The sequence below is a fragment of the Amphiura filiformis genome, chromosome 10 (assembly GCF_039555335.1).
Source record: "Amphiura filiformis chromosome 10, Afil_fr2py, whole genome shotgun sequence".
NCBI classification, from domain to species: Eukaryota; Metazoa; Echinodermata; class Ophiuroidea; order Amphilepidida; family Amphiuridae; genus Amphiura; species Amphiura filiformis.
In genome coordinates, this window is record NC_092637.1 from 16,990,856 (window position 1) to 17,018,668 (window position 27,813).

The 27,813-nt window shown below is 37.5% G+C and overlaps 1 protein-coding gene across 1 annotated transcript in view; it reads right to left on the minus strand.

The window, feature by feature from the left end:
• Window positions 1-948: 948 nt before the first annotated feature.
• The window catches only part of LOC140162575 (serine/threonine-protein kinase 4-like), a 49,714-nt gene continuing 22,849 nt past the window's right edge, over window positions 949-27,813 (minus strand). Inside the window, 5 exon segments of the mRNA XM_072185834.1 lie at window positions 949-1,197; window positions 1,199-1,293; window positions 15,949-16,184; window positions 18,614-18,932; window positions 23,608-23,634. Coding sequence (XP_072041935.1) covers window positions 1,137-1,197; window positions 1,199-1,293; window positions 15,949-16,184; window positions 18,614-18,932; window positions 23,608-23,634 — 738 coding nt within the window. The 3' untranslated portion in view covers window positions 949-1,136.

Genomic DNA, 27,813 nt, shown 5'->3' on the forward strand with positions numbered 1-27,813 from the left:
CTATGGAAGACATAACCTTTATCTCCCAAACAGGGGGTGTAGATTTCGAATGGAGTCATTCATTCAGTAACCCCATTTGCAATTCACACCCCTGTGTAGAAGATTAAGGTCATGTCTTCCACAGGGGTGTATAGATTTCAACTACATATACAACAGCCCACTTATTCTAAGGTGCAGTTTCTTGTATATATATATAACTAACAATTCCATCTTCATAATTTCAAGGATTAGGCTGATAAATGTGTGAGGTAAAAAGTCAAAAATCAAAGAAAATAATAGAAAATAAGCAAAGAAATCAAACAAAAAGAGACTTAATAGAATATAAATTACACAAAAAATCTAACAGATTTCAACATTGAAAAGACTACCTAGTAAGTATCAATCCTTAAATTTAAATAAAAAAGTTTCTAGAAACACACACAACCTGTTCCACTTGCTTCATTCATCGGGATTGGACGAGCTGGCTGGAATGATGACCTTTGACCTCATATTAGGCCAGAGACTGGAGTGGTTGTCAGGTATGGCCGAAGAGATCCACCATCAGGACAAAAGTAAACCAGATTTCTTCCTCACATGATTGTCTTTTTCATCAATATTCCCATCTCGGTTTTTTTTCAGATAAAAGTAATAAAAAATTGCAGCAACACACGATGCATACTTCATTCAATAATCTGTCAGTTGCTTGTTTTACATACACATGAGAGTCAAAGATCACCAAGTTACATTACAAGATTCCTATTGCAGCCATTTGCACAGGTACACCACTGCCAAGGTATCTGGTAGGTACACACAGAGTACCTACACAGGTACTCTGCTGGTGGGTCATGTGCAGTAGCAGCAGGGTACCTGTGTAGGTACTCTGTGTGTACCTGTCAAGTACCCTGGCGACTGTGTACCTGTGCAGGCGACCACAATAGGAATTTTGAAGTGTACATATAATAGTTTCAGACTCATCTTATACATGTACATACCTCAGTGACCTTTGACCCAATCAAACATGCATATACAAACTACTGAACATTGCAGTGATAATAAAAAGCATTGCAGTCAGCCCTATAGTTTCCTCCAAATTCAAATCGTCCAATCAGAGAAAACCCTCTGCATCGCCAAAAGAAGACACAAAATTTAGTCCTGCGTTAGAATGTTTGCTGTCGTTTTCGTTTCACTTCCATTGCATCCACGATAGGTTTCGCTTTTCCTGATATCTTTTCTAAGTTCTTCGATTTCCCTTTCCATGGCAGGATCTAATGCAGCTAGGCGAGACTGGAGCTCCTCATATGTTAATCTTCTCAACTGCAACGAATAAAACACAAACAGAATATAGCGTTAGTTTCACACATATTTGGACACAAGCATGATGCAAGCACTATGGACCACAATGGCCTCATTCTAGTGGCAGTGCCACAATGAAACAATCATAGTGCAAAATTTGGCTTCAGATTGCAGAGTATGAGTTTTCGTACTAAAATTTTCAAAGGTCATTCAATGAATGTACAAATGTATTGGGGTTAAAGAACTGTGCCTTGATAGATGAGCATGTTGTGGATCCTAGTGAAGGGGGCATAATGGCGCAGTGGTCTATGACTTTGACTCATAATCACGAGGTAACTCAAGATTGTGGGTTCGTATCCCCGCAGTGCCAAGCTCTTCACCCCTAATTTGCATCTCCCCACCCAGATGTACAAATAGGTACCAACTTTATTCAATGCTGGGAAGGTAACAGACTCGCTGTTGAGGAAGTGTAGTGATCCCTCCACAGCAATATTTCATGGAGGAGTCTGGCCCAATCGTTTTGAAAAAAAGAAAGGCAAATCCATCCTCTGAATACAAGTTTGTCCCTTTACTTTATGGTGCAATTCATTCCCTGTATGCAGACCTGGCAGTATCCCAACCTGGCAGCCCAGTTAGCAAAGTAAATATCAGATACATCTGCCCGGATATGACCTGCCCGCCATCTACAATGATCTGCTGACACTTGACCACCCAACTGGTGGTTAGGTGACCATAGGATTGTAAACACTACGCTGAATAAAGACGCTGTGATGGTGTCACAAGCTACGTCGCTGCTAACCAAGACTCTGAAAAAGGTAACTTTTTAAGCAAATATCAGATACACCCTTTTTGGTGGTGTCAATCTGTCTTGGAACATCAGGTCTTACTACCGTTTGAGGCCAGCAATTGCTCTCGCTCGCCACAGCTCAACCAAACTCAATTTCTATTGAGCGATTTTCCACTCGCCATAGACACTAAATATCGCTCGCTGCGAATCACCCAAAATTGTCTTTACCTTTGAGTTTCAGCACCTTCAAGGTATGCGATTTATTGTAAAACATTAGCCTTAGCCTAATTTCAGAAAATGAAAAAGGGTGTAAACATGTCCAGCAGTGTGTATATGGTCAATGGTCATTAGTGTTTCATATTGGAATTAATGAGAGAGTGATTTGACTACTATTATACTACTAGAGAGTATTTGATCACTTGCCTACATGTAGAATCATGCTGGCGAGCGATTGACAACTCGCCTTCAAAATCTAGACGGCAAGGCATGGGATATTGGGCAAAAAGTGCCATAAAGCAGGACTGTCAACTTTTTGGAATTGCTTGGCGTGAGACAGAACCGTACCTTCGGCAGCAAATAGATTCAAAATACCACCTTCACAAATAAAAATTCAGTATGCTATATGTTGTTTATCTAATCAGACCAATTATTAAAGTCAACAATAATAAAATTGAGATAATAGGCAAAAAAAGAGCAAAAAATAAGAAAATTGGCACATAAGGTTGTATAAAATAAATGTTTTGGTTCTTGTCCCCTCCTTCCTCCATTTCTGGGATTTGTCAGATTTTTTTTTCAAAATTTTTGAATACTTCGGAATACTTAGGAACTTTATATATAAATAAGTTTATTAGAGAACATGGATCACTTCCAAGACTTTTTGTGGTACTCTAGGGGGTTTATCCCTCAGAATCTCACATTAAAAAGAAAGGACCTCCTCCTTTCCTCAAGCACTGTTGGAAAAGACTGAAAACTACTAACAATGCTAATTTTACATTGGAAAAAAACCTCCCTCCCTCATCAATTCATGAAAATCCTCTGGACAAGAACCAAAACATTAATTTTATACGGCCTAAAATAAAAATATCATAACTTTGCAACTAAGTATGCCAGGGACTAACAGATTTCAACATCAGTAAAGCTTAGAGCTATATTATAACATTTCTTTAAAAATAGATTAGTATTTATTTTCCATAAAATTTTAGCTTTTGCGGTCAGATATATGTCCCCTTTTAATTTTGAGCCGAACAAGTGAGGTAAAGCAAAGAAAATTGGAATTTACTACTAGCGCCAATGCATGTTACTCCGGCGGTTGTAATACAGTACGATCCTCTGGCGTGGCCGTGTGTCCCGCACGCCGTGTACGTAGTACTGTGTTATGAACAACACATACGCGTTCGACCAATATTTCTATCGTAATAATAAAACAACGGTTCCGGCGGTTTATTCAAAATCACAGATTTTGACAAAACTACAGCACCTTAGTAATAACTCAATTTCCATGATTTCCGACTCTGGTCTGAGTGGATCAGATCCCGTCACATTTGTATATCCTACATTTTTACTTTAATGCAAAACAATTCCAGGCTAAGGGAACAACCCAAAAGTTTGATGACACCCTATGACCTATAAACAAAATTGCTTTTATTAGAAGGGTGACCGCCTCTCCCTCCCTGTAACATAAGTGTGAAATATTGAAAATTCCAACCACAAAAGATCAACTTTAACCAATATTTCACAAACGTAATTGGCCTTTTTAACTCCCTCCCCCAACATACAGACTTTCCTGTATTGAACTTGTAGTTTGTTCCAGAGGTAAAAGGGCTATATGTAACTTATTGCAGATAGGAAGGTGAAATTTGTGTTACTACATGTAGGCAGGGTCCAATACATGCAATTAAATCATTAGCATTATAGAGTTCAATAATGTATGCCATTACAAATGTTGAACAAGTGTTTCATGAGAGTTCTTCCAACACTGACTTACAACTTGCCCAGTTCCCTTCAAACGCAACGTCCAAATTACGGGCATGAGCACCAGTGCGAAACATATGCATCAGTGTAGGTCACTATTAGCTATTGATAATGATATTTGATTGGTTGGGATTGCCATGGCTCGAAACTAAAGCTAACATAGACTAGCTAAGGGCTCATATTGAAATTCCCTTACACAGGAAGGTGTGCGCCATCCTACAGCTTTCCTGTGCTAGCCTTCTTTTGTTAAAATCCTGTGTGATTATAACACTGCAATTAGCCACTTAAATTAGGAGCGCGCTTTCCTGGGTTGTGCGATGAGCCGATTAGTTCAATTAGTTCAACAATCAATAAAATTGCCAGTCTTTGATAAACTTTTATTATAATCCTTGTCACCAGACCACTTCAAAAGGCAGGGTGTATCACTGATGCATATAATCCATCCGCTTTATGACCGAGCTTTCCTGAGGCGCCCGCTTACCGAGGGGAATCCTGCCTTCTTTCTGTGTGAAAGCGTGGTAGGAATGTGTGAAAATGTCAGTCCTAGACCCCGTTTACACAGAGAGAAGTGGACTTCAATTGCGACATCGAATTTAGAGTGCGACTAAGGATTAGCATAAATTATTTCTTGACGGGATGGTTACAAGGTAGTCGACTTCAAAATTGTGAATTCAACTTTTATGCCATCACATGCTTCAAATAACCAATATGAAATCAACTTCTGATTAAATGTTATCATACACACTCCTTGATAGTGAGAACCAATCAGAGTCTCTGTTAGTAAATTACTAACCGTGCATAAATATTGTATAATTGCACGGGCGCGCACTCCGCGTACTACGCACGGTGCTTCGGACGCGTTCATTTTTCTTGCAGGTGGATTCATATTTGCTTGCCTTTTCTAACATTTTTAGTGACAATTTTGTTATAAAAATAGCAAAAATCACAAGATTTTTTTCTTGTACTGAGATCTAATGCACTCACCCCCTTCGGGGCTTGTGCATTAGACGCATCAACATCTCAGTACGCGTGCATTATTTTGTACAATTTCACTCCCAACAAGTGATACGCATTTATTAACCTATAAATCTACACTGCAAAAGTTGAGTTTGAAGTCGACATTGAATTTGACAAAATGTTGCTCTGGGTCGTCATTTGAAGTTGACTTCTGAAGTCAAGTTCAAAATGAAGTAACCCTGTTTACACACAAATAAAGTTGAGTTCAAAGTCGTCAGGCTCTGTGTAAATGGGGTCCTATATAAATTATTCACTCCCATGTGACGGTATATCTTGCCATATTTTCCAAACATGTTTATTAGATACATCATGAAGTGTTAACTATATTTAGATTGAGCTTATTGACTGCATTAGATTTAAGCCAGGCATCCACCTAGATATGGAGCTATATATAATGAGTGTAGGCAACAAAATGGTATTTCCTGTTATTAATGTTGATGTTTAGCTAAGGCCAAATAAAATAATATATTTGCTTGTCCTTGTCTGACCGACCATCTCGTGAGCAGTGACTGTAGAACTTTTTTTTTTTTTTTTGAAAAAAGTTTTTTTTTCATAATTTTTATTAAAATGTCACAAACTTTTCACACCCCCCCCAAATTACCAATGAACAGAAAATGTTTTTTCTTACGAAGCTATCAGCTAGTGAACAAAGAACTATGAATGTTATTTTTAAGTATACTTTAATATTTATGGAAACAGCGACAGCGCGGATTCGCGTTTAGGTGAAGCACATTAGCGAATAACTTTTCCGACCGAATCGACCCAATTTCTGAGAGTGATTCGAGGACAAGCAAACAAATTTTTTTTATTGGCCTAATGTAATACATAAGTCAAGTAAATTCAACTTATTTGAGCTAATGGGCAATTCCAGTTGAAATCCATACACCCCTTATAGAAGACACAGCCTTTATCTCCCACACAGGGGTGTAGATTTCACCCATTCAGGTAACCCCATTTGAAATTCTCACTCCCTGTGTGGAAGATTAAGGTCATGTCTTACATAGTACAGGGAGTATGGATTTCAACTGGAACAGCCAATTGCTCACTTCATTTTGACCTTAAAATGGAGCTTCAGCAGCTTTCTATGGGTTCAATGATTTCATGTGTTGTAATGCCTGTTATTAATACGCACTTAAGGTTGGTCTTAACCCTGGAATTACAAAACCTTCGGGCCTCATATATCTTGTAAATTGTTGGTCTAAAGTATATGAAAGTATTCAAATTTGACAAATCTATCTGTGAGCTCCACAACTTCGCATTTTTGCCCAAATTTGACCTCACGGATGGATTCACCAATTCCTTAGCATTCTAAATAATATATACTTTTATAAAAATTAGGCCAATAATTAACAGTTTTGAGGCCCAAAAGTTTCCATAATTCCAGGACCAACCTTAATAGATTTAATTGGAGTAAAATAAAACCTATACAACAGATGTAATTATAATTTGTCTTCTTATCTGTGAAAGGCTAATTTGCTGATTACACAAGCATATTGGGCAATTCCAGTTGAAATCCATACACCCCATATGGAAGACACGAGAGTGTGAATTTCAAATGGGGTTACATGAATGGGTGACTCCATTTGAAATCTACACTCCTTGTGTGGGAGATTGAGGTCATATCTTCCATAGGGGTGCATGGAGTTAACTGGAATAGCCCATTGGCTGTTTAAAATGATGGCTGAATGGTTGGTTGGCTAAGACACTATTTGGATGTCTGCCTTTATTATTCTCATTACGTGTTCAAAGTAATCATATATTATGGAGCAAGTAGTCTACCAATAATATGATGCATGATATTGAGACCATAGGAGCTACCAGGGCTCGTTTGAGACTTGCCATGTAATGGTAATGATAATCCATTTAATGATAATCCATTTAACTTCTGCCTAAACATTTCAATCAAAATAGATTAGTATTTCTTTTCCATAAAATGTTAGCTTTTACTATTGGTAATGCTATGAAAATTGGAATTTACTACTAGCGCAGACATCGCTAATGCGTGTCACTCCGTCAGTCGTTCCTTTGATGTGTGTATGACTGTCCCGCACACCATGTACGTACTGTGTTATGAACATCACGTATGGGTTCAACTATTATAATTATAAGTAAACAACGGTTCCTAGCTGTGTTTTATTCAAAATCTTGGATTTTGACAAAAGTACAGCACCTAAAGTCTTGATTTTTGCAGGGTATGTTATTCTAATAAAATACATTAATTACAATCATGTAAAAAACAGAATTTTGAAAAATATCGAGGGCATCCTCCTCAATAAATGTTACAAAATGGCTTTATATAAGACCCAAACGTAGTAAAAATTACCCATGTGCAGGACTTGATGCTACTGAAATGAAATATTTGCATTATTCCAGGAAGTGACGATACATGATGACATTGATTCATGGTATAAGAATAGATCTGGCCTAGGCTTGGGGGGTTCTGAGATTTTAGATTATGAGTTCAATGCTTGTGCAATGGGTGCTGTAAGCTATTAAGTGACTCCTGAAGTGATGCACAATATGCACAACAAGAAAGGTGTTGGGGTGTACTGTTGAAACTTGAAATGATTTGCCCTCAACATCAGGAAGTCACGAGACATGATGACATCAATTCTTGGTATAAGAATAGATCCAGCCTAGGCTTAAGGTGTTTCTGCGATTTTGGATGGGGTTCAATGCTTGTGCAATGGGTGCTGATAGCTATAAAGTGACTCTCCAAGTGACCATGCAAAACAAGGAAGGTGTTGCTGTGTACTGTTGAAACTTGAATTTATTTGCCCTCAACATCAGGAAGCGACGAGACATAATGACACCAATTCTTGGTATAAGAATAAATCCAGCCTAGGCTTAGGGTGTTTCTGCGATTTTGGATGGGGTTCAATGCTTTACTTGTGCAATGGGTGCTTTAAGCTAAGTGACTCTCCAAGTGACCATGCACAACAAGGAAGGTGTTGCTGTGTACTGTTGAAACTTGAATTTATTTGCCCTCAACATCAGGAAGCGACGAGACATAATGACACCAATTCTTGGTATAAGAATAAATCCAGCCTAGGCTTAGGGTGTTTCTGCGATTTTGGATGGGGTTCAATGCTTTACTTGTGCAATGGGTGCTTTAAGCTAAGTGACTCTCCAAGTGACCATGCACAACAAGGAAGGTGTTGCTGTGTACTGTTGAAACTTGAATTTATTTGCCCTCAACATCAGGAAGCGACAAGACATAATGACACCAATTCTTGGTGTAAGAATAGATCCGGCCTAGGGTTAGGGATGTTTCTGGGATTTTCATTAGGATCAACTACTCATGTACACAGAGTAGGCCTACTACAAGCATTAGCGCCAATTGGGCTTGAAACATGGGAGGGACAATCGGCCTGAATTGGCAAAAAGTGGTTGAAAAGAACCAAAATGAGTCATTTGTCGAAAAGGTGGGGGGACACATCCCCCCTGCCCCCACCGGGATTGACGCCCAAGGCTACAAGAAAAGTGACTCTCAAACATGACTTCAACCAAAACTGATCAAAATGCTCCTAACATGCGAGACATGAATAACTACCCATATATGCGAATAAAACGCAACAAATATGTGATACGATCTGGTCCAAGGAGGCCAAAGGAGGCTTTTTGAAAATTAAGTTACTATATAATTATTAGCTTTTGAAAATTAAGTTACTATATAATTATTACCTTATACAAACATTAAGCTATCATACTGAAAACACAAAAGGTCTACCATACTTTGTTCTTAAGTTATGAAGATTTGTGATGTATATTTTCTTAGGTATTTTATTGCATTTTAACTCCATATTTTTCCCTTTATCTCACTTTGAAATTTGCTGCCTGGCCTCCACGGACCAGATCGTGTCACATATGGTATGGGATAAATATCCTTAACCTAAGCTTTCATTTGAGACTAAAAGAAAAATCTCCATTACACCCACAGCAAAAGTTACACCAAAATAAAATGGGAATTTTTTAGTGTCTTTCTTTCCTGTCATTGTTTGCAGTACACCTGTCCTCTGCATGGCCTTTTGTTTCAGTGAAGCAAATAATTACACCAATACAAAGGTCTGATGAAGCATGTAATTAGTCTGATTCTGCTCTCTAAAGTAAACATAATGTATCTACTTCATTAATTTCTAGCAGATAGTCATTTTTTTCTTTGGGAGGTGATCATCACAAAATAATTAAAACTGTTGACTGATTCTACCATACCTTCCTTCCATGTGAGAAACAACATACCTGCTATCACTATGGACCACTATGGCCTCATCCCAATGGCATAGTTCAATAACCTCAATTAAACAATCATAGTGCAAAATTTGACCTCAAGTTGCAGAGTATGAGTTTTTGTACTCAAATTTTCAAAGGTCATTCAATGAATGTGAAAATGTATTGGGGTTAAAGAACTGTGCCCTGATAGATGAGCATGTTGTGGATCCTAGTGTATGGTATTACTTACAGGTACCGCCTATTTACAAAGGAGGGCTGGATAGTGTTTTCTCTCTTAATTTGCCTCATCTGAACTCTATGTGACCCTTTTCTCATTGTTGTTCCTATGAGTTTTTGATTGTTTAATTATCAATTTACAGCCTTATAATAACAGTTCAGTCCTGGAAGACTCTACAAAGAACATAGAGATGAATACCTTCACAATCCACCCATTTTTATTAAAAATCAGAAAAGATATTTTTTTACCATTGATTAGTTCTCAAACATGGGGAGAGAGGGGTAAGCTATTGTACTGTATTGAAATTTAGTTAATTATTTTGTATTGTGTTTTAATTTTGATGTGTTTCTTCAAAAATGTCTTATATCACAAACAGTATCTATACATGTCCTATAGCACTATCACCATCAGTGCTCCCAAAAGGTACCACTGGCTCTTTCTATTACACCGGTGAGATGTAACTTGTATCACACACAATAAGGCCAAAAAAAATATATTGTTGTGTTGCCCTCAAGTGGGAAAATGGGAAATTTGTGTCGGACGGTCGGATTTCTTTTTTTTTTTTTTTTTAACCTTCTGTTTTTAAAATCCCCTCAAATATTAAATAATGCTTCTTCAATTAGGGACATTTGTCAATTTTGACTTCTGGATACCTGTTAGACATCAATTAAAGACTAGTCTTTCAATAAAATATTAATTTTAAGTGAAATACATTGAATTTTTGAAAAAATCTGTAAAAATAATCATTTAAAAAAAAAAAAAAAAAAAAAAATTGCGACCCTGATTTTTCAGGATTTAGGGTCGGACGGTTGAGGGCAACACAACAATTTTTTTTTTTTTTTTTTAATGAACAAATAAAACAATGATCAGAAAGTCACCTAAACCAATGAAAAGTCACAAGCAACACCATTAGTCCCAAAGAAATTTGAAGTAACCTTGCTTGGTGAAAAATCATAGTTCATATGCAGCTAAACCTTTCAAAAATGTCCTGTTATCATTCAAGGTCCTTTTCTCAGAGGTCTACATTGGGGTACACACGCTGTAAAAATATTGCCGATATGGACAGAGCAATACTGACCTGTTCTAACCATAACACAAACCCTAAATCCCAAACCTACCTCAAAATCCTACCCCTAAAACACCGGGTATGAAGGGTATTCTATAAGACTATAATTATGCTGAGATTTTTTATAGCCTTCCAAATTATTGGTTTCAACTGTAAAATAAGCACTCAACTGAAACAGTAGTGGCATTGATGGTGGAATTGAAACCATTTTTACAGCTCTCTGCACCACTGACTTACAAAAGATTCACACAATTACAAAACAATAGCCAAGTTTCTAGTAAGCAGGTCCCAACTGTAAGTTGTGGCATTGTTTTGGGAACTGAAACAAATTTACAGCTCTCTGCACCACTGACTTTAAGATTCACACAATTACAAAACAGTAGCAAAGTTTAGTAGGTCTCAACTTTAAGGTTAGTAACTATTTTCAACTGTTGCGATTTGGTCGTTCACAGCATCCTGCGAATGATAGTGAGTTTTGGCAAAAACTGCATTGATCATTTCATATCGAGCATGTAGATTGTAGAAGGATTTAAATATCACAGATATACATTTGTAGGTCCTGTGGTTCTTGAGTCATGTTGCAAAGACGGCTGAAACCACATCACCGTTGTAACACATAACTCATTAATAACAATAAATCAAGCAAATTTTCAAAGTATATGATTTGTAGCTAGGCTGAACTTCTGCAAAATATCAAGGTGCTATTTTGCAATACTATATTGATTTAGACAATGAAAATCTATCTTTTTGGTTGCCTCGACCTTCAATACTTAGTCAACCCTCAAGTTATAACTGTGGTATTGTTTTGGGAACTAAAACAAATTTACAGCTCTCTGCACCACTGACTTACACGAGATTCACACAAATACAAAACAGGAAATGAATCCTGAATGAATCTTTAATATTCATATCTGTTTATGGTTGAATCATAAATGCTATATTTAGCATCAATAACATAAATAAGTTCAGCAGCCATGGTTCCTACATGTAGCGCCATCCCTACAAGCAGAATATTAAGTGAAGCAATCACAATGCGAGGAAAACATAAATTCAGATGATGCCATTACTGCTCATTTGGAACAATCTGCAATTTTCAGTTCGCTCTGCCAAGAGCTTGTGTAGTTTTAAAACAAACTTGAAAACACATTTGTTCCAAAATGCCTTTAATTGACTTAATGCATATCATGAACTATACAACACTGATGATCTGTTTGGCCATTAATTGTTATAATATGTTTGTATAATTGTACACAGGGGTCGCGCTAACCTGCGTTTTTGCGCGTACAGCGCATATTTTTAAGTTTAAGCGCATATATTCATTTTTGCATACCAGTTCAGGGGTTTTCATGCGCGCAGAAAAATGAAAACATGTGAAAGAAAAATAAAAGCTTCGATCTCCAATATTTACGACCCGTCCAGAAATTATGTAACATAAAGTGCAATGTAATGATTGTTGAAGTGAAGTCGCCGTAGCATTGTAACGTAATTTAAAAATAAAAATAAAATACACACACGCCAGCATATTACACAGATTGCGATATTGTCTAGAATCACTGAGTTATTGCAGTACTGAATGACCACACATATGTGAGTTGGTAATTTCTAATTCTAGGAATCGGACAGAAATGCTTCACGGGGGGTGTGTAGAAATACGAGGCCGTAGAAGAAAAAAATGACAAAAATTTGCCCTTGAATTATGTTTTGTAGTCAAAATACTCCAGTAATTCAATAAATATCATGATATTTGGCCTAAACTTGAACTCATTTGCAATGAAATGTCATTTTTTATTGAGTAAAGCATGGCTTTTTAACTCGTCCATATGACTTGCAATGTTGTTGAATTCTGCACTTTGCCGAAGTTGAATTGCATTTTATGGAATTCGGCAAACTTTATGGCATAAAGTAACACTTTTAATAGTAAGTACACTGCTTGGGGACTTTCTTAAAAAGAGAGATAGTTGGTTAATAATAATAGCGAGAATCACGGCATGAAAGCGAGATCGCATTTTTTGCCGGGCCTTAACTATTTATTAGTAACACATCATAACCAAAATCACAAAATCTGATACTGATATATTGAAACGGTACATTCAATACTTGACAGATTAGAGAACCCCTTATTGTAGGATTTGAGCGCATATTTTTAACACTTTCAGGTTTTAAAACCTAGTGCTACCCCTGATTGTACATTGGTTGTTTTTGTAAAGCACCATGAGTGTCTCTCGACATATACAGGCGCTTTATTCAGTGTACTTATTATTATTAATTAGGCTATTCCATTCAAAATCCACACTAACCCTGCATTCCATTTTGGAAACATCTTCCACAGGAGGAGTATGAATTTCAATAAACACATTTACCAATTCTATTTGAAACTCACCCTCCCCTTTGTGGAAGATTCAAGTTGAATTTTTCTCAGAGGTGCATGAAATTCAAATGGAGCTGCCGTATGTGTTCATTCCATTTGAAATTCATACTCCCCTGTGAAAGATATTTCCAAAATATTCCACAGGGTTAGTGCAGATTTTAACTGTAATAGCCCATTGTAGAGACAAAACAGAGGCTTCTTGCCTATCGTTTGGACCCAAAATTAACTGCAAATCTGAAATGATTCAATCGGAAACTTTAATTGTTGGGAATTTTTTTTAATTAGTGCCCCAACCAACCAGAACTAAATAGTTGACGGGGTTAACGAATAAAACTTCTATCACATACTTTTGGAATTTTGTAAATCGACCGCTCCATTCTTGAAATAGAAGCATTTTACAAAACTACCTAATTTATAATCTGTTCCACAGAGTCAAATATCAATCAATGATTTTAGACGATGCATGCACAGTGATTGCACTCTTAAACTGAGACGAATAATATTCGTCTCAGCTCTTAAATACACAGATCATTGATTGATATTTGAAAGGTTTGAAAATAAGGTACTTTGTAAAAATCATTATATTTCAAGAACGGTGTGATCAATTGTCAAAATTCAAAAAGTTATGTGATGATTAATTCTTCAACCACATCAGTTATTTAGTTATGTTTGGTTTGGGCATTCAAATACCAAGAAAATTAAGTTTCCAACAATACAGTTCTTTCAGGGACACCGTACCCTGTAGTAATAGGGGTCACTATTAGAATGAGAAAACTTGCTTTGCTCTAGTGAGCTGTGAATGCAAGGTTAGTAAGCCTCCTCATGCAGATAATTGGCATGCAGTGTTGCCAAAACTTTTCAGTGTCAAGGTGCAGTGAATTGGCTCACCAGGTCAAGGTGGACGACTCTCAAGTAGCCAAATTATTAAGAGTCCAAAAACATGCCAAATACTAACTATTTGGGTGGTTTACCCAAATTTAGAATGTAATTCACCCAATAGGGTGGAAAAGCGCTTCACTTCTGGTATTTAATAGCAAGTCACTGACCGATCAATACATGGTCAAAATCCCCAATGTTATTGCAATTTGTAGCTTCAGAGACTCAAACCTTTATGTTAATTATTATTCGGCTAAATTGAAAGGAAAATACTGTAAGTCAAATTACTACCAGGTCTGATACTTGCAAAAGCAGCCCAATTTTAGGCAAGTAGCAATTATGAATTTTTGAGTAGCTGCAAGTGATCACCAAGTAGTCCAATCATGCGACGTGTGGCAACACTAATTTCTTGGCATTATGTGATGGATGAGAAGGAATCAGGTTCGTCCCACCATGCAATAATGTTTTTATGCTGTCCAGTTTGACCTTCAACCTACTTGCCCACATGGTACCTGCTTACTCTAGCATGACTAGTTAAGGTGGTATATGATGATATTTCTGGAAATCAAGAAATGCTCTGAGCATGTTTTCAATAGATTAATTGAGTAGGGCAGAGTACACTGATCAATATGCCTTTTGTTTGAAGTAAATCAGACATACGGTTTTCATAATACAATTTATATTTTCTTTGTATCTTATTGTTTTGATCAATAATCAATATAGTTAATGAGCTAAAATGACTGTAAAGGCTCATTAATATGTAATTTTTGCCAATATTTTGATAAAAATCCATGCATAAATGTTCAGGGTACTTTTATTTTGCATATTTTTGCCTTGAAACTTGTTTCTAATATGTTCTAATGTATTATATAGTGAAGCGGCCAGGTAAATTTGCATAATTGCATCATTAATGAGCTAATTTGCAAATTTTATGCCTAGCTGGTCTAGTTTTTATTGTATTCCTAAATTTGTTAAATTGTGCAATCTGATTTATACTTAAGGGCTGGGGTATGAGCGTTTGGACAGTATTTATTTTGGGACATTAGAGCACATCAGACATATCGAATTGCATTCTGAATACGAAGAATGTCATTCTGATATCAAATAATTTTGATTTTTGAAATTAGCAATTTAATACACATTTTATGGCAAATCATTGAAAATTGATATTTTGATATTTAACAGTACTTGAAGTAAACTTTATAAATCTGATGATTTATACTTGAAGTGTATGTAGGTGGGATGAAAAGCCGACGATCAATTGAAAATTTTGACCTTTTCAGTATTGAAGATATGGATTTTTCCCCAAAACACACACAAAAAATTAGGTCTTTTTGGGAAAAAAATCCATATCTTCAATATGAAAGGTCGAAATTTTCAATTGACCGTCGGCTTTTCCTCCGTGCTACATACACTTTAAGAATATATCATTAGATTTATATGATTTACTTGAGGACTGTTATATATCAAAATTTGACAAATATCAAATTTTTATAATTTGTCATAAAATTTGTATTATATTGTGATTTTCAAAAATGAAAATTATTTTATATCAGAAAGACATGCTTCAGTATTCAGAATGCAATTCGATAGGTCTGAGGTGGTCTCATGTCCCACAAAAAATACTGTCGAAACGCATAATAAACGCTCATTTTAGATCCCTTAATGTAATGTATTTTAATATGTATTGTTTATTTTTTGATGTTTTAAGTTTGACCCCTGGGCCAAGCTGAAAACAGTGTTTACCCTGAGTTTTGTTACCCAGGCAAAAGAAGTTTTAATTAATAAATAAGTGTGCTTTGCTCTACTCAATTAATCTGTTTAAAACATCCTTAGAGCACTTCCATAATGCCTCAAATACCACCTTAAACCAACAACTAAAGAGATGCAGATCAATCAGTAACAGGCAAAGTCCCAGCATCAGCAGTTAATGAAGGCCAATCATTCCATGAAGTGTGAGAGATGAAACTGCTATGCACACACGTGTAAACGTGGAGACGCACAACATCACATAACGAGTAAGGCACTCAATGCTGGCATGAATTGTTAGACACACACAACTGAACAATTGGCCCTCATGAATATGCAAGAATTCTCCCCATTAGCTATGCACCTGATCGAAAAAACTATAAACTAAGACTTACTTTGTCCGAATTTTCATAGAACGGTCTTTCTAGACTTGGCATTTCTTTTGGTGTCTGCGCACTACCATCTCGTTGTGGCACATCGGCTGATTGGTCGGCTTGTTGTCCGGGTGCAGGGCTACGAGGTTGGGAAGCACCTCCTGATCCTGAGCCTTGCTTCGCCTCCATTTGGCGATCGTAATATTCTAAGAATGGTGGCTTATAGTCTTCTTTCTTGCCTTCAAGTGTATCAAATCCTAGAAAGAAAATGAAAACATTACAGGAACCACATCACAAAATACTATCTACAAGTTGCATTACTGAAGTTTTTAAGGGCTGGCTTCAAAATCCAACTGCTGGCACCCTGGCACGACTGACAGGAAGAACAGAATTTTTTTGTATTTTTGTAAATCAACCAGGATGATTCCAGCATTTGGTGTATTTTTTTAGGAGTGCTATCAATCACCCTCGCCATGGTTACTTGAGGCATAATGATGTGTGATTGCACTTGAACACCTTAAAACTCAAAACCTGTCAAATAAGGGCAAAAACTTGAAATCAAAATGCTTGTATCAGTGAAATTTGTTGCATTTCTTTGAGCATATAAAATTCAGATTTCTAACATTTGCTAAATTATACAAAGTCTAAAATAGATTGGCTTTCACAATTTTCTTTTCACCTTTCCATAACTTTTGTCATTCTTACAAATTTCCATGACTTTTCCAGGACTGGAAATTGAAAATGAAATTCCATGACATTTTTTCAGGTTTTTCACCATCCTCTCTTTTCCACTGTGGCAAAACTGGGTCAATCCAGTTGAAATCCATACATCCCTATGGAAAACATGGCCTTAATCTTCCACACATGGGGCATAGATTTCAAATGGGGTTACCTGAATGGGGGTCTTCATTTGAAATCTACACCCCTCTGTGAGAGATTAAGATAACAGCATAGGGGTGTATAGATTTCAACTGAACTAGCCCATTTACATTTTCTCAACAGTACAATGCATGGAAAACACTAAATTATAAGGCCTAAAAAATTTGTTTGATTGGCGTAACATAAAAAAAATTAGGGTACGTCGGTCAGCAATTTTTTTAAATAAATTTTTTTACACACATTTTAAGCTGTAAATTGCGTATGATAAAGGCCTTGGAACTTTTTTTTTTAAATTTTAATCTTTTTTTAATTATTTTTTATTTTTGTGCAAAAAAATAAGAACATACATACATACATACATACAACAAGGCTTTTATAACCCGCCATTTCATAAAGACCACAGCGGGTGTGATGATACAGGAAAACAATATTAAATCAACAAGCATAAAAAAAATAATGACAGAGCAAACAAATATAAATGCAACAATTACAAACTCATTTTGGAAAGAGATATGATTTTAAATTTTTCTTGAAGATATTAAGCGATTTGGCAGTGCGCAGAGCAATTGGGAGTTTGTTCCATAATCTTGGTGCATAGTAATAAAAAGATCTATCAGCTGCAGATTGGAGATTCCGTGGATGAATTTTGTGTTCCATAAGCCGGGTAGTATCTGTAGACGAGCGCAAGCCACTACGAGATGATGTGTAAGCAGTCAAGTTTGAAGCAAGATATGGCGAACAATGTTATAAATACACTTAAAAACAAGAACCAGAATTTTGAATTGGATACGTTCCTGTACAGGCAACCAATGTAACTGTCTCAGGTATGGTGTGGCATGATCACGTTTGTTGGCACAGTGAATGAGTTTAACAGCCCAGTTTTGTAAACGTTGAAGTTTGGCAAGGTCCACCTGGTTTGATCCCAAAATGAGTGCATTTCCGTAATCTAAGCGAGAGAGTACAAGAGCTCTAATGATGTGATGACAAGAATCTGTGTCTAGAAACCGGCGTGTCGTGAGATATTGCGGAGTTGAAAAGTGATTGATTTGCAGAGTCCGGAAATATGAGGAGACATAGACATGTGAGTGTCAAACAAAATGCCCAGATTGCGAACAGTATCTGAAGGGTGGACACTTTCAGTACCAAGTTGGAGATGAACTGGCGGCATATTGCGTTTGTTATTATGTGACACTGCTACAAAGAACTCAGTCTTGGTGTCATTCAACATGAGCATATTGTCCGTCATCCAGAGTTTTATTTCAGTGATACATGCAGAGAGTTTTGAAAGAGAGTTTTGAATTGAAGTAGCATCTGACGGATTGAAGTCAAGATAGAGTTGAATATCATCTGCATACATGTGATAAGAGATGTGATGTTTTCTGATGATGCGACCGATAGGAATAGTGTAAATCTTGAATGACGCAGGTCCAACAATTGAGCCCTGTGGGAGACCGTAATCCATGTGGCGAGGTTCTGAAAAAGCATTATTGATAACAATTTTGGTTTCCCTTCCAGTAAAATAAGACTTATACCACATAAGTGCAGTTCCTGACAGGCCAATCTCATTTGCTATTCTGCTCACAAGTATAGTATGCTCAACCGTGTCAAACGCGGCAGAAAGGTCCAACAGGACCAGGAACACACCTTGTTGGTTATGGATGTAATTCATTATGTCAGATTTTACTTGGAGGAGAGCCGTTTCAGAACAAAAGTCTATGGTCAGGCCTATTTTTAGGGTTGGTCGGTTACGCCAATCAAACAATTGTTTTAGGCCTAAATAAAAAAAAGATTTTTAACAGCTTCTTACTTTTCATGGTATCATCATCAAGATCTTCATCAGAATTGATCACCATAGTGCCCATATCCGACTCCATGTTATCCACCATCGTTCCCGAATTCCCATGCTCAATCATGGTTCCGCTCTCGCTGTGATCGATCATCGTGCCGCTATCGTGAGATATCATCGTGCCCTCGTCCTTCTCGATGAACGTATCCGTGGTGCCTCCTCCGCCTTTTCCGCTTAATACTAAGGTGCCTGAGTCGACTTCTTCCATGGATGGCTTGCTGCCACCTGTGTTCCCCCTCTTTACCATGGTGCCGCTGTCATGGTGGTCTTCTTCATGGTCCTATAGGATGGTCATGGAGGATTACAAAGAGAGATGATGTTAAAGACATGTTAGATGACTGTAAAATTTGTTATTTGCCCCTACATGCCCTTACTTGGGCAGGAAACCCTCGTATGTGTCCTTGGCCCCTGAACATGTTTAAAGCAAAACCTCCTATGTAACCTGTTGGCAGTTTTGTTTTAAACATGTTCAGGGGCCACAAGCCAATAGCAATTTGTGACGAGTCACAACGAAAGGTACCTCTTGTCGGTTCCTACATATAGCTTATTTTGGTAATGCCGGTCTTTTAAATAATCCTATTGTTGGATAGGATAATAGGATAGCTAGGATTAATATAGGATTATTATATAGCTCTGATATTTGCTTTGGATAAACCCTGATCAAGTGGTGGACAACAAAGCATTGTAATTTGTATAGGTGCACATATTAGCCAACCGTTAACAATGGAAGGACATTCCTGACCCCTTGGTGACTTGGGGATGATTTAAATTGACCGCCAATTATGATGGCCTGATATCGATTGATTTTGCTCCTTGCAATGTGGAAAAAGAGACGCAAGTAGCAACCGACAAGAAGTACCTTTCGTTGTGACTCGTCACATTTTTCCTCCCCAACGAAGATAACAGTATAATTAATTAGGCCATTCCATTTAAAATCCACACTACCCACGTCTCCCGACCAAAGCTTGACAGTTCTAACTTTGTCCGACGGCGAACAAGCTAAAAACTTACTAATTGTTATGAGCTTTTGTCGTAAAAGCCTATCCCACATCCAGAATCGAAGCTCCTAATTGTGGACATAATTGAATTTTTACTATCCAACTGAAACCAGACTTTACATCCGCAAACGAGATATGGTTTTGCATGCATATTTACATTGTTTGCATTATGCCGAGTAGGGAAAGGGAACCATGGACGTCCTCCATTGCTCTAAGTGTCCTTAGTTATCAAGTTATTTTTCAAGCGTACGTCCTCGATTAAAGGTCTTTACAAATGCACACACACGCAAACACACCCCACTTATAACCCAATTACATTGATGCAAAGGACACCTGTATGAAAGGATGATAGAAAACAAAGATGCCTACATGTATGTGGAAAGACAAAGGAGGTAAAATATTGTCATAAGAGAGGAAAACAACAGACAGTAACTATATACTAACAGACAGTTACGATAATACATGCACATGCTTGCTTCTTTCCTCTAATTCTTCTCATATGATAAAATGTGAGGTGATATTAATTTACTTCTTCTCCCAAAAATTCCTTGGCCTGTTTTTAACAAATTAGTTTCAACAGGGTCACCATAGGTCAAATATAAAACTGTCAGGTTTTCATCAGGATTAGTTCTGACCTCTTCACGACAAAACTATTTGGGGTACAGCATAGACTGTCCCTTGTCTCCTTCTTCTTCAGCCTACTTCACTCCCCTGCAGGAGAAAGGCCTCTTCACCAACTTTCCAATTCATTCTATCTTGAGCTATTCTCAAACAAGCAATGTCGTTTAGTGCTGTAAACTCATCCCTCCATCTCCTTATTTGTCTCCCTCTTCTTCCAGTTAGGTGTCTAGGAGTCCAATCTGTTGTTCTGTGTGCCCATCTGTTGTGCGCCACTCTTCCAGCTGGTAGACTACTTCAAATTGCAGTGTGGATGAAGGTCCTGCTAGTAGATATGGTTCTTGAAACCGGTACTGTGAGAGCATGGCAAGGCATGGACAAGCTGGAGTGGGTAGCTTTATGACTACAAATGGCTTTGATAGCAGTGCCTTCAGATCTGGTGGGCACAAGCTGGTGTGCATATTGTAGAGGACTATTGCTGCAGCCACTTGACATCTTTGATGGAGAGATGATTTGAATTGATGGAAAATACAATTGATTTGATATGAAATATAGTACTAGTAGATTGCCCCTTATCTACAATACAGATGGTAGCTCTGAAAAGAGCCATTCCAGTAGATGCTTTCTTTCCTACTTAGGATTCAATGGCTTTGAAAAGAGGCGTTCAGGTGACTGGCCCTTGTCTACACTTGTATCATGCTGAAACTGGTGAAGAGTTACCATGCTTAACTTATGGGCAGTGTTAGCATGCCTAAGTTGATGAATGTAGTGTGAATTCCCTATCATATTTACATTGAAATACAAGAAAGACCCCAAAGTTTGTCTCATGCTGCATGCTTTAAGAGTAAAAATCCCAGGTATCCATCGATTCATGCAATACCATATCTGACAGATTAATTTATTTGCAGTATGCAAATCCCAACAAACACACTTTATCATGCAAAAACAGGCGAGATATTATTTGTATAAACAATGGACTCTATGAAACAAAGTTTAATGTTTTTTGCTGGTTTTTAAAACCTTTATTGCATTGAGCTGGTGAGAGCCTATTGCATACTTGACAAGTAGGGGTGTAGGCAGGGTCTTAGCTAGAAATTGAGGGTTGCCCGTCATTTGAATAGAATTGCCCGTCCTAATTTGACCTTTAAAACATTTACCAGACTTCTATAGCCCATTGGGGGTTCAAAGAGTTCAAATATGTGCTGCTATAACCTTGTTTTCCTAATCTGGTCTACTAAAAAAGTCAATAGCCTTTCTCAACACCTACAATTATAATGTAGCATCTGTCAAAGGCATTAATTGTGCCCGTCCCAGGAGCAAACTCCCCGTCTAAAATGACGGCTAGACGGGTGGCTAGCTAAGACACTGGGTGTGTGCAACTGTGTATTATGTGTAAAATGTACATACCAAACATTTGCTTGTCAGTTGTTATTCTTTTTTACCAGGGAGTACACACACATCCTATTTTCTTGAGGAGCTGCGCTTTTATACTCACGCTAAATCGGGCAAAAGGGCATAAATGCTATTGAAAAGTAAAATGATCTGCACATTAACTGCATAAACAATAAGTGAGTCCCTGGCCTTTGTTTATAGACACTGATGTCAAATCATCTATACATGCAATGTTTTTACCTTGTATTAAGTTAACACTGAGTTAACATGCCGTAGAGTGACCCATACACACTCGGCAGTCCATGCTTTTTAGCTCTTTTTAATGTGTGCTGGTTCGAAATTCTGAAAATTGGTGAAAGCGTGGGGATTTAAACTTTTTGGGTAAAAAGCGTGGAATGATATAAAGCGTGGGATTAAAATAAAAAGCGTGGGTCTTCTCCCAACTTACAGTATATTTTTATTGAATGATAAAATAATCATAGTTCCAAGAAAAATCGCCAAAACTCGCACACCATGTCGCAAGATAAAATTCCATTTGATGCAGGCTAGCGCTTGTTTACAAGTGTCCAGCGCAATGTACACAATATCCTCCTCGGAAGTGATATGCAAATGTCAGATTTTCCATGACGTGTTATTTTTCTTTACATTGATCGTACTGTATATGAGTGACGTCATTAATCATGCATAATTGATTGAGCGAAGAAGTAGGATATAGTCGCTGAACACAGCGCACATCAAGTTTTCATGACAAGAACAACATTTGAACGCCATAAAAGTACAGTTATTCATTAAAATGCTTATTATACAGTACAGTAGTAGTTTTTCACATATAATTTGCATTGTTCACGTAATGTATCAACTTAATGGAGAGAAAAACATCAGACTCGCACATCCAGAATTCGGCGTACTTGATTTACTTCGAACCAAATTGCGTGTGACTTCTTCAATGTTTACAAATAGCGGAAAAAGCAGAAAGTGGTGGGGCAAGAATTTTCAGTATATAGGGTGCCTCAGTAAAAAGCGTGGGTGTCAGGAATTTTCAGTATAAAGGGTGCCTCAATAAAAAGGGTGGGGATAAAATAAAAAGGGTGGGAGTCAAACCCCACTGCCGAGTATGCCATAGTTCTGCTAAGAAAATGCTTTGTAAAGGATAATGATTTTCCTTGCTTTACATGCTTTTTCCATAGCGGAAAAGAGAATTGTTGCATTATATACTAAAAAATGGTTCAAAATCAATTAAAAGAAAATAAAGAAATAAAGGGATGGCGGGTTAGTGTAGTGGTCTTCTCACTCGCTTCTCACCACTGTGGCAGGGGTTCAATTCCCCACGGTGCCACATGTGAGTTTGGTTGCCCATACATGCTCGTCCTCACAGGTTTTTCCCTGGGTGCTCCGGTTTTTCTCCTGCATCTAAAATCGGACCTCTTCCCATATCCTTGTCCCATCATATCTGGATGGCATCCCTTGAATTTAGTAGCCTCTGAGCACTATTGGGTTTAGCCTGGCTTCGGCCGAATGTTATAAATAAAATAAATAGATTCAACTTCTTGTCACTCACTCAGTAGTACAAGGCCCACGTCCCTACCCCAGACATCACCATGCACCAAAAATATATTGATTCACATTGAAGTTGTGTGCAAAATGCAGACGATTTCCATTAAACATCACTAAATTGAACCTTTGAGAAAGAAAATGTTCTTATGCAGTCAGTCAGCATGCAGTGGCACTATAAGAGCCAAGATGCTATCACTCTCATGGCACAGTTCATGACCCCCATTAAGCAAGCATAGTTCAAATTTTGACCTCAAGTTATGGAGTATGAGTTTTTGTACCCAACACATCCAAAGGTCATTCTTTGAGTGTAGCTGCATATTGGGGTTAAGGAACTGTGCCCAGAGAGTTGAGGATGATTGAAGTCCTAGTGTGGGTTACCATTGTTACTCTTACCACCACGTCGTCATCATCGTCCTCCTCCTACGAGGCAGGGACAAAAAGCAACATAAAAAGCGCCATCAATGACTACACATCTACGACAAATACTGAACGGGTTATTCTTGTTATCACATGCAATGGCAGTCTCTTCAACGGATGCTATGACAGTCTCTTCAACAAATGATGCATTGCATGCATGGTATCAATGTTGCTATCATACTACCCAATAAACATACATGTGACCATAAACAAGTTGTGAAAGTTTTGTCAGAAAATGGTAAACCACTTAAAACTTTTTGAAAGTTTATAAAAATTACATACAAATTTCAAACATATATAATTTGGTGAGAAAAAATTAAAGTGAAGATAATATTAAGCTGATTGTTGGTCTGGCATGGGACCTAGCCAAAGTACAGGGTGTCCCAGAAGTCTTTTCATCATTTATGATTTTGAACTGTTATATCTTTCAAAAGGATTGTCCTAGAGGAAATCAAAATACATATTTGAAAAGAGTCAACTTACACAATAATTTCGATATCAAACATGATACAACAATGTCCTTTCTTAGGCCAAAAAAAAAAGGTTTGTCTCAAAGCTCACGAGCGATTTGAAAACAAATCACGAAATGCGATTTTTTTTTTTTTTTTTTTTTAATTCCCAACTTGGAATTTTTATAGTATTTTGAGAAAAAAATCTGATTTTCGGCGAATTTCTCCGGAAAAAACTACAATTTTTTTTTTAAATAAAAAATTTCCGCATTTCTTTTTCTTCAAATTGGGCGATTTTACAAACGCGCGTGCAGGCTTTGAGACAATCCTTTTTTTTTGGCCTTATAAGGACATACAAGACCAATAAAAAATTCACCTCAAATGTAACATATCAATACTGGTAAAAAATAATGTGTGTTTCTCGTTGGGTAAAATAGAACTGGTACCTTAATTGTTTTGCGGTCTGTAGTAGTGCGATACCTCAAGAATCACTGCACCAATGCCAGCAATATTTGTACTAGTTTTGATGCATTTCTTCATGCCAATACTAGGCTTGTTATCGACACATGATTTCTAATTCAACACTTCGTCGGGGAAAAAATACGACAATCAACGCGTGTCAAAACTCGTAATGAAATGCTGAAAAAAGTCGATAGATAAGCTTAAAATCACGCCGAAATGAGTTATGATTGCCGACTTCCGGTGTAAACATACTTCCTGGTTTGTTCTACTTCCGGGGTCGGGTCAACTTCGGGAGGTAATTTTTGACTTTCTGATGAAAACATGATCGTACGGTAAGCTTATTCGGACAAAATAGCATGGAAATTTATTATTTTTTTCTTTTAGATTTGTGTCGTAAGGTGTCGAAAAAGGACATGTTGGATTTAGGGTCATATCAACGATAATACGACACATACGACAGTCGATAACAGGCCTAGCCAATACACATATCACAAAATATACAACTTTTACATAAATATTGTACATCATAGGGCTTTTCCAGTTGAAATTCATACACCCACTATAATGACCTTACATGATCTTATCTCACACACAGGGAGTGTGAATTTCAAATGGTGTTACCCATTTCGGTAACCCCATTTGCAATTCAAACTCCATAAATGAAAGATTAGGTCATTTCTTCCATTGGGATGTATGGATGTCAACTTGTATAGCCCATTAGTCTTTCATTTCTGCATGCAAAATTTTTTTTTTCAATTTTACTATGTCGGATTGACCTACCTTGAAGTAGACCCTCCCTCGGGTCCATGGAGAACGACTGGTAATGTAGATTACATAGCATTAAAAATCAACCCAATACATGGACCCTCCCAGTCTGTAAGCAATTTGCCTTGAAGTTCCCACAAAATGCTGGGAGTTCACTTTTACGGATTTGGAGTCACACAATCTTTCTATATACCACATCCATGTTTTCACTACATCAACGTTCGTGTAAGCGACTAAAACAACGATATTGTATCCGACCAATCAACACAGCCGGCAGCGCGGGGATATTTGAAAAGGCTTCCCTAGCTAAATAATGTGCAAACATTTGCAAACCGCACGCGATAATATACGCAATATGGACAATAGGCCTAAGTCCGAGTCGAGTGGTTGCCTTTTATTATTGCGCGTACCATGGGTCTATCAGACGCGTGCCACTTGAGCTCAATACCTCTCAGTTGTTGACAAGTGTCCCATCCGATCTTGCGTCACATCCCGCTGCATAGCTTTGTGCTACCATATTTGAATTGAAACTGGGGCGGGGCTTTCGTAATTGACATCGGAAACAACGTGCTTCGTTGAACGAATATTTGGAAGGAGATCTCTAACAGATTGGACCAGTCTCGGAATCAGCGCTCAATGGACTTTCGAGTTCACTTATAATACGAGTATATTTCTATATTGCTGCATGGTTGACTGTGGTGGATGTAATTAGTGGCGCCGATTTGTGGAAGAAGAGGAATGGGTTTTTGGCATTGAAGAAAATAAGGGGGGGGGGGTTACAGGACTTTTCATATTTTTTTCATAGGGCATTATGTAATTATTTATTGTTACATTATCCAGAGATGGAACCAAACCGAGACTGGGGGCCAGTCTAACCTTGAAGTAGATGGATCTCACAGTGCATATATACTCATTTGTTAAAGATACATGCAAGCCTCACAGAATCCTCTGCCCTGGACAACCATTATTTGGCAACGGGCAACCAAAAACACTGACATGTCTGCCCGGCGGACAACTTGACTTAACATGACATAAATCGACATGTAAAAGAGAATTCCTCAAAAAAGAAATACCCTGTACTGAATGTAACGTACGCCTTGTCTGGGGACTACCATATCGTAATTAGTGCTGTCGTCGGCACCGTTTTTTAATGTCGACATGTCGATATAATTCGTATACCGACGTTAAAATTTAAAAAAAGTTAATTTTCAAAAAATATTTTTGGCCAGAAAAGCAAGTTATAGGCCAAAAATGACTTGTTATTCAAGGTTAGAAACCAGAGAACTACTGCTACTCAAAAAAAAAGTTGGATAAAGTTTTACATTTTAATTACTTTTACTTCTATTGAACAACTAGCAATGCATACTAATTCAATGTGTCCCTGACTGCTCAATAGAAGCAAAGGTAATCAAAATATCCAACTTTGTAGCAGTATTTATCTGGTTTCCAACCTTGAATAACAAGTAATTTGGGCCTATAACTTGCTTTTCTGGCCAAATATATTTTTTGAAAATTAAATTTTTTTTTTTTTTTTAGAATTGTTTTTTTTGATGTCGACATGTCGGGATATACGTGCCGATGTCGACATTATGTCGACATAAGGCATGTTGACGACGGCACTAATCGTAATGCTTAGTAAGGTTTATAAAAGTTTTATGGAAGTGGATTTTTACATGGACTTGCCTGACGGGCAAGTGGACGGGGCAAAAATCTGTAAGGCTCTTACACATGCAACAAACATGCCATTTGTCTTTGCATACAAACCTTTTACATAAGAGTAACTTTCCTTGACATTTCACCAGGCTCTGTCTTCATTTGGCCCCTGGGCCAGCCTTCATTTGTATGCTTCTTGTGACCATGAATGAATGTTTGTACCTCTGTAGTATCATGCCTTCACAGAGGTGACATGCTTGATTCATACATGGCAACACCATGTTGACAGCATGCATCATTCAAACCAGTGAAAACCCATACACCCCTTATGGGAGGCATGACCTTAATCTCCAAAACACAGGGGCGTAGATTTCAAATGGAGTCACCCTTTCAGGCAACCCCATCTGAAATTCACACTCCCTGCGAGGAAGATTAAGGTTATGTATTCTATAAGAGGGGTATGGGTTTTCACTGATATAGCACATTATTATTATATGGAGCATAACCTCACCAGTTTAACCCATGGATACTACTGGCCCGATTAACGGCCTCTAAGAACTATTTTGATTGGTTACAAAAAGGGCAATATCATGTATTGAGCCAATCAGAGATATGGTAAGAATAGTCAGTTGGGTGAAGGGGATTACACTTAAAATTTATGAGAAATCTAAAAGCTCTATTTTGATTGGTTACTTAGACAATTATACAATGTAATTAACCAATCAGGGGATTTGTAAGAAAGGATGTAGTGCCCATGGAGTTAAACCTTTATCTTACCGCTATAGTATATATGTCAAGAAGGGTTCCTACTCTGTCATAGTCATCCGAATCATCCTACAAGCAGACAGACAGA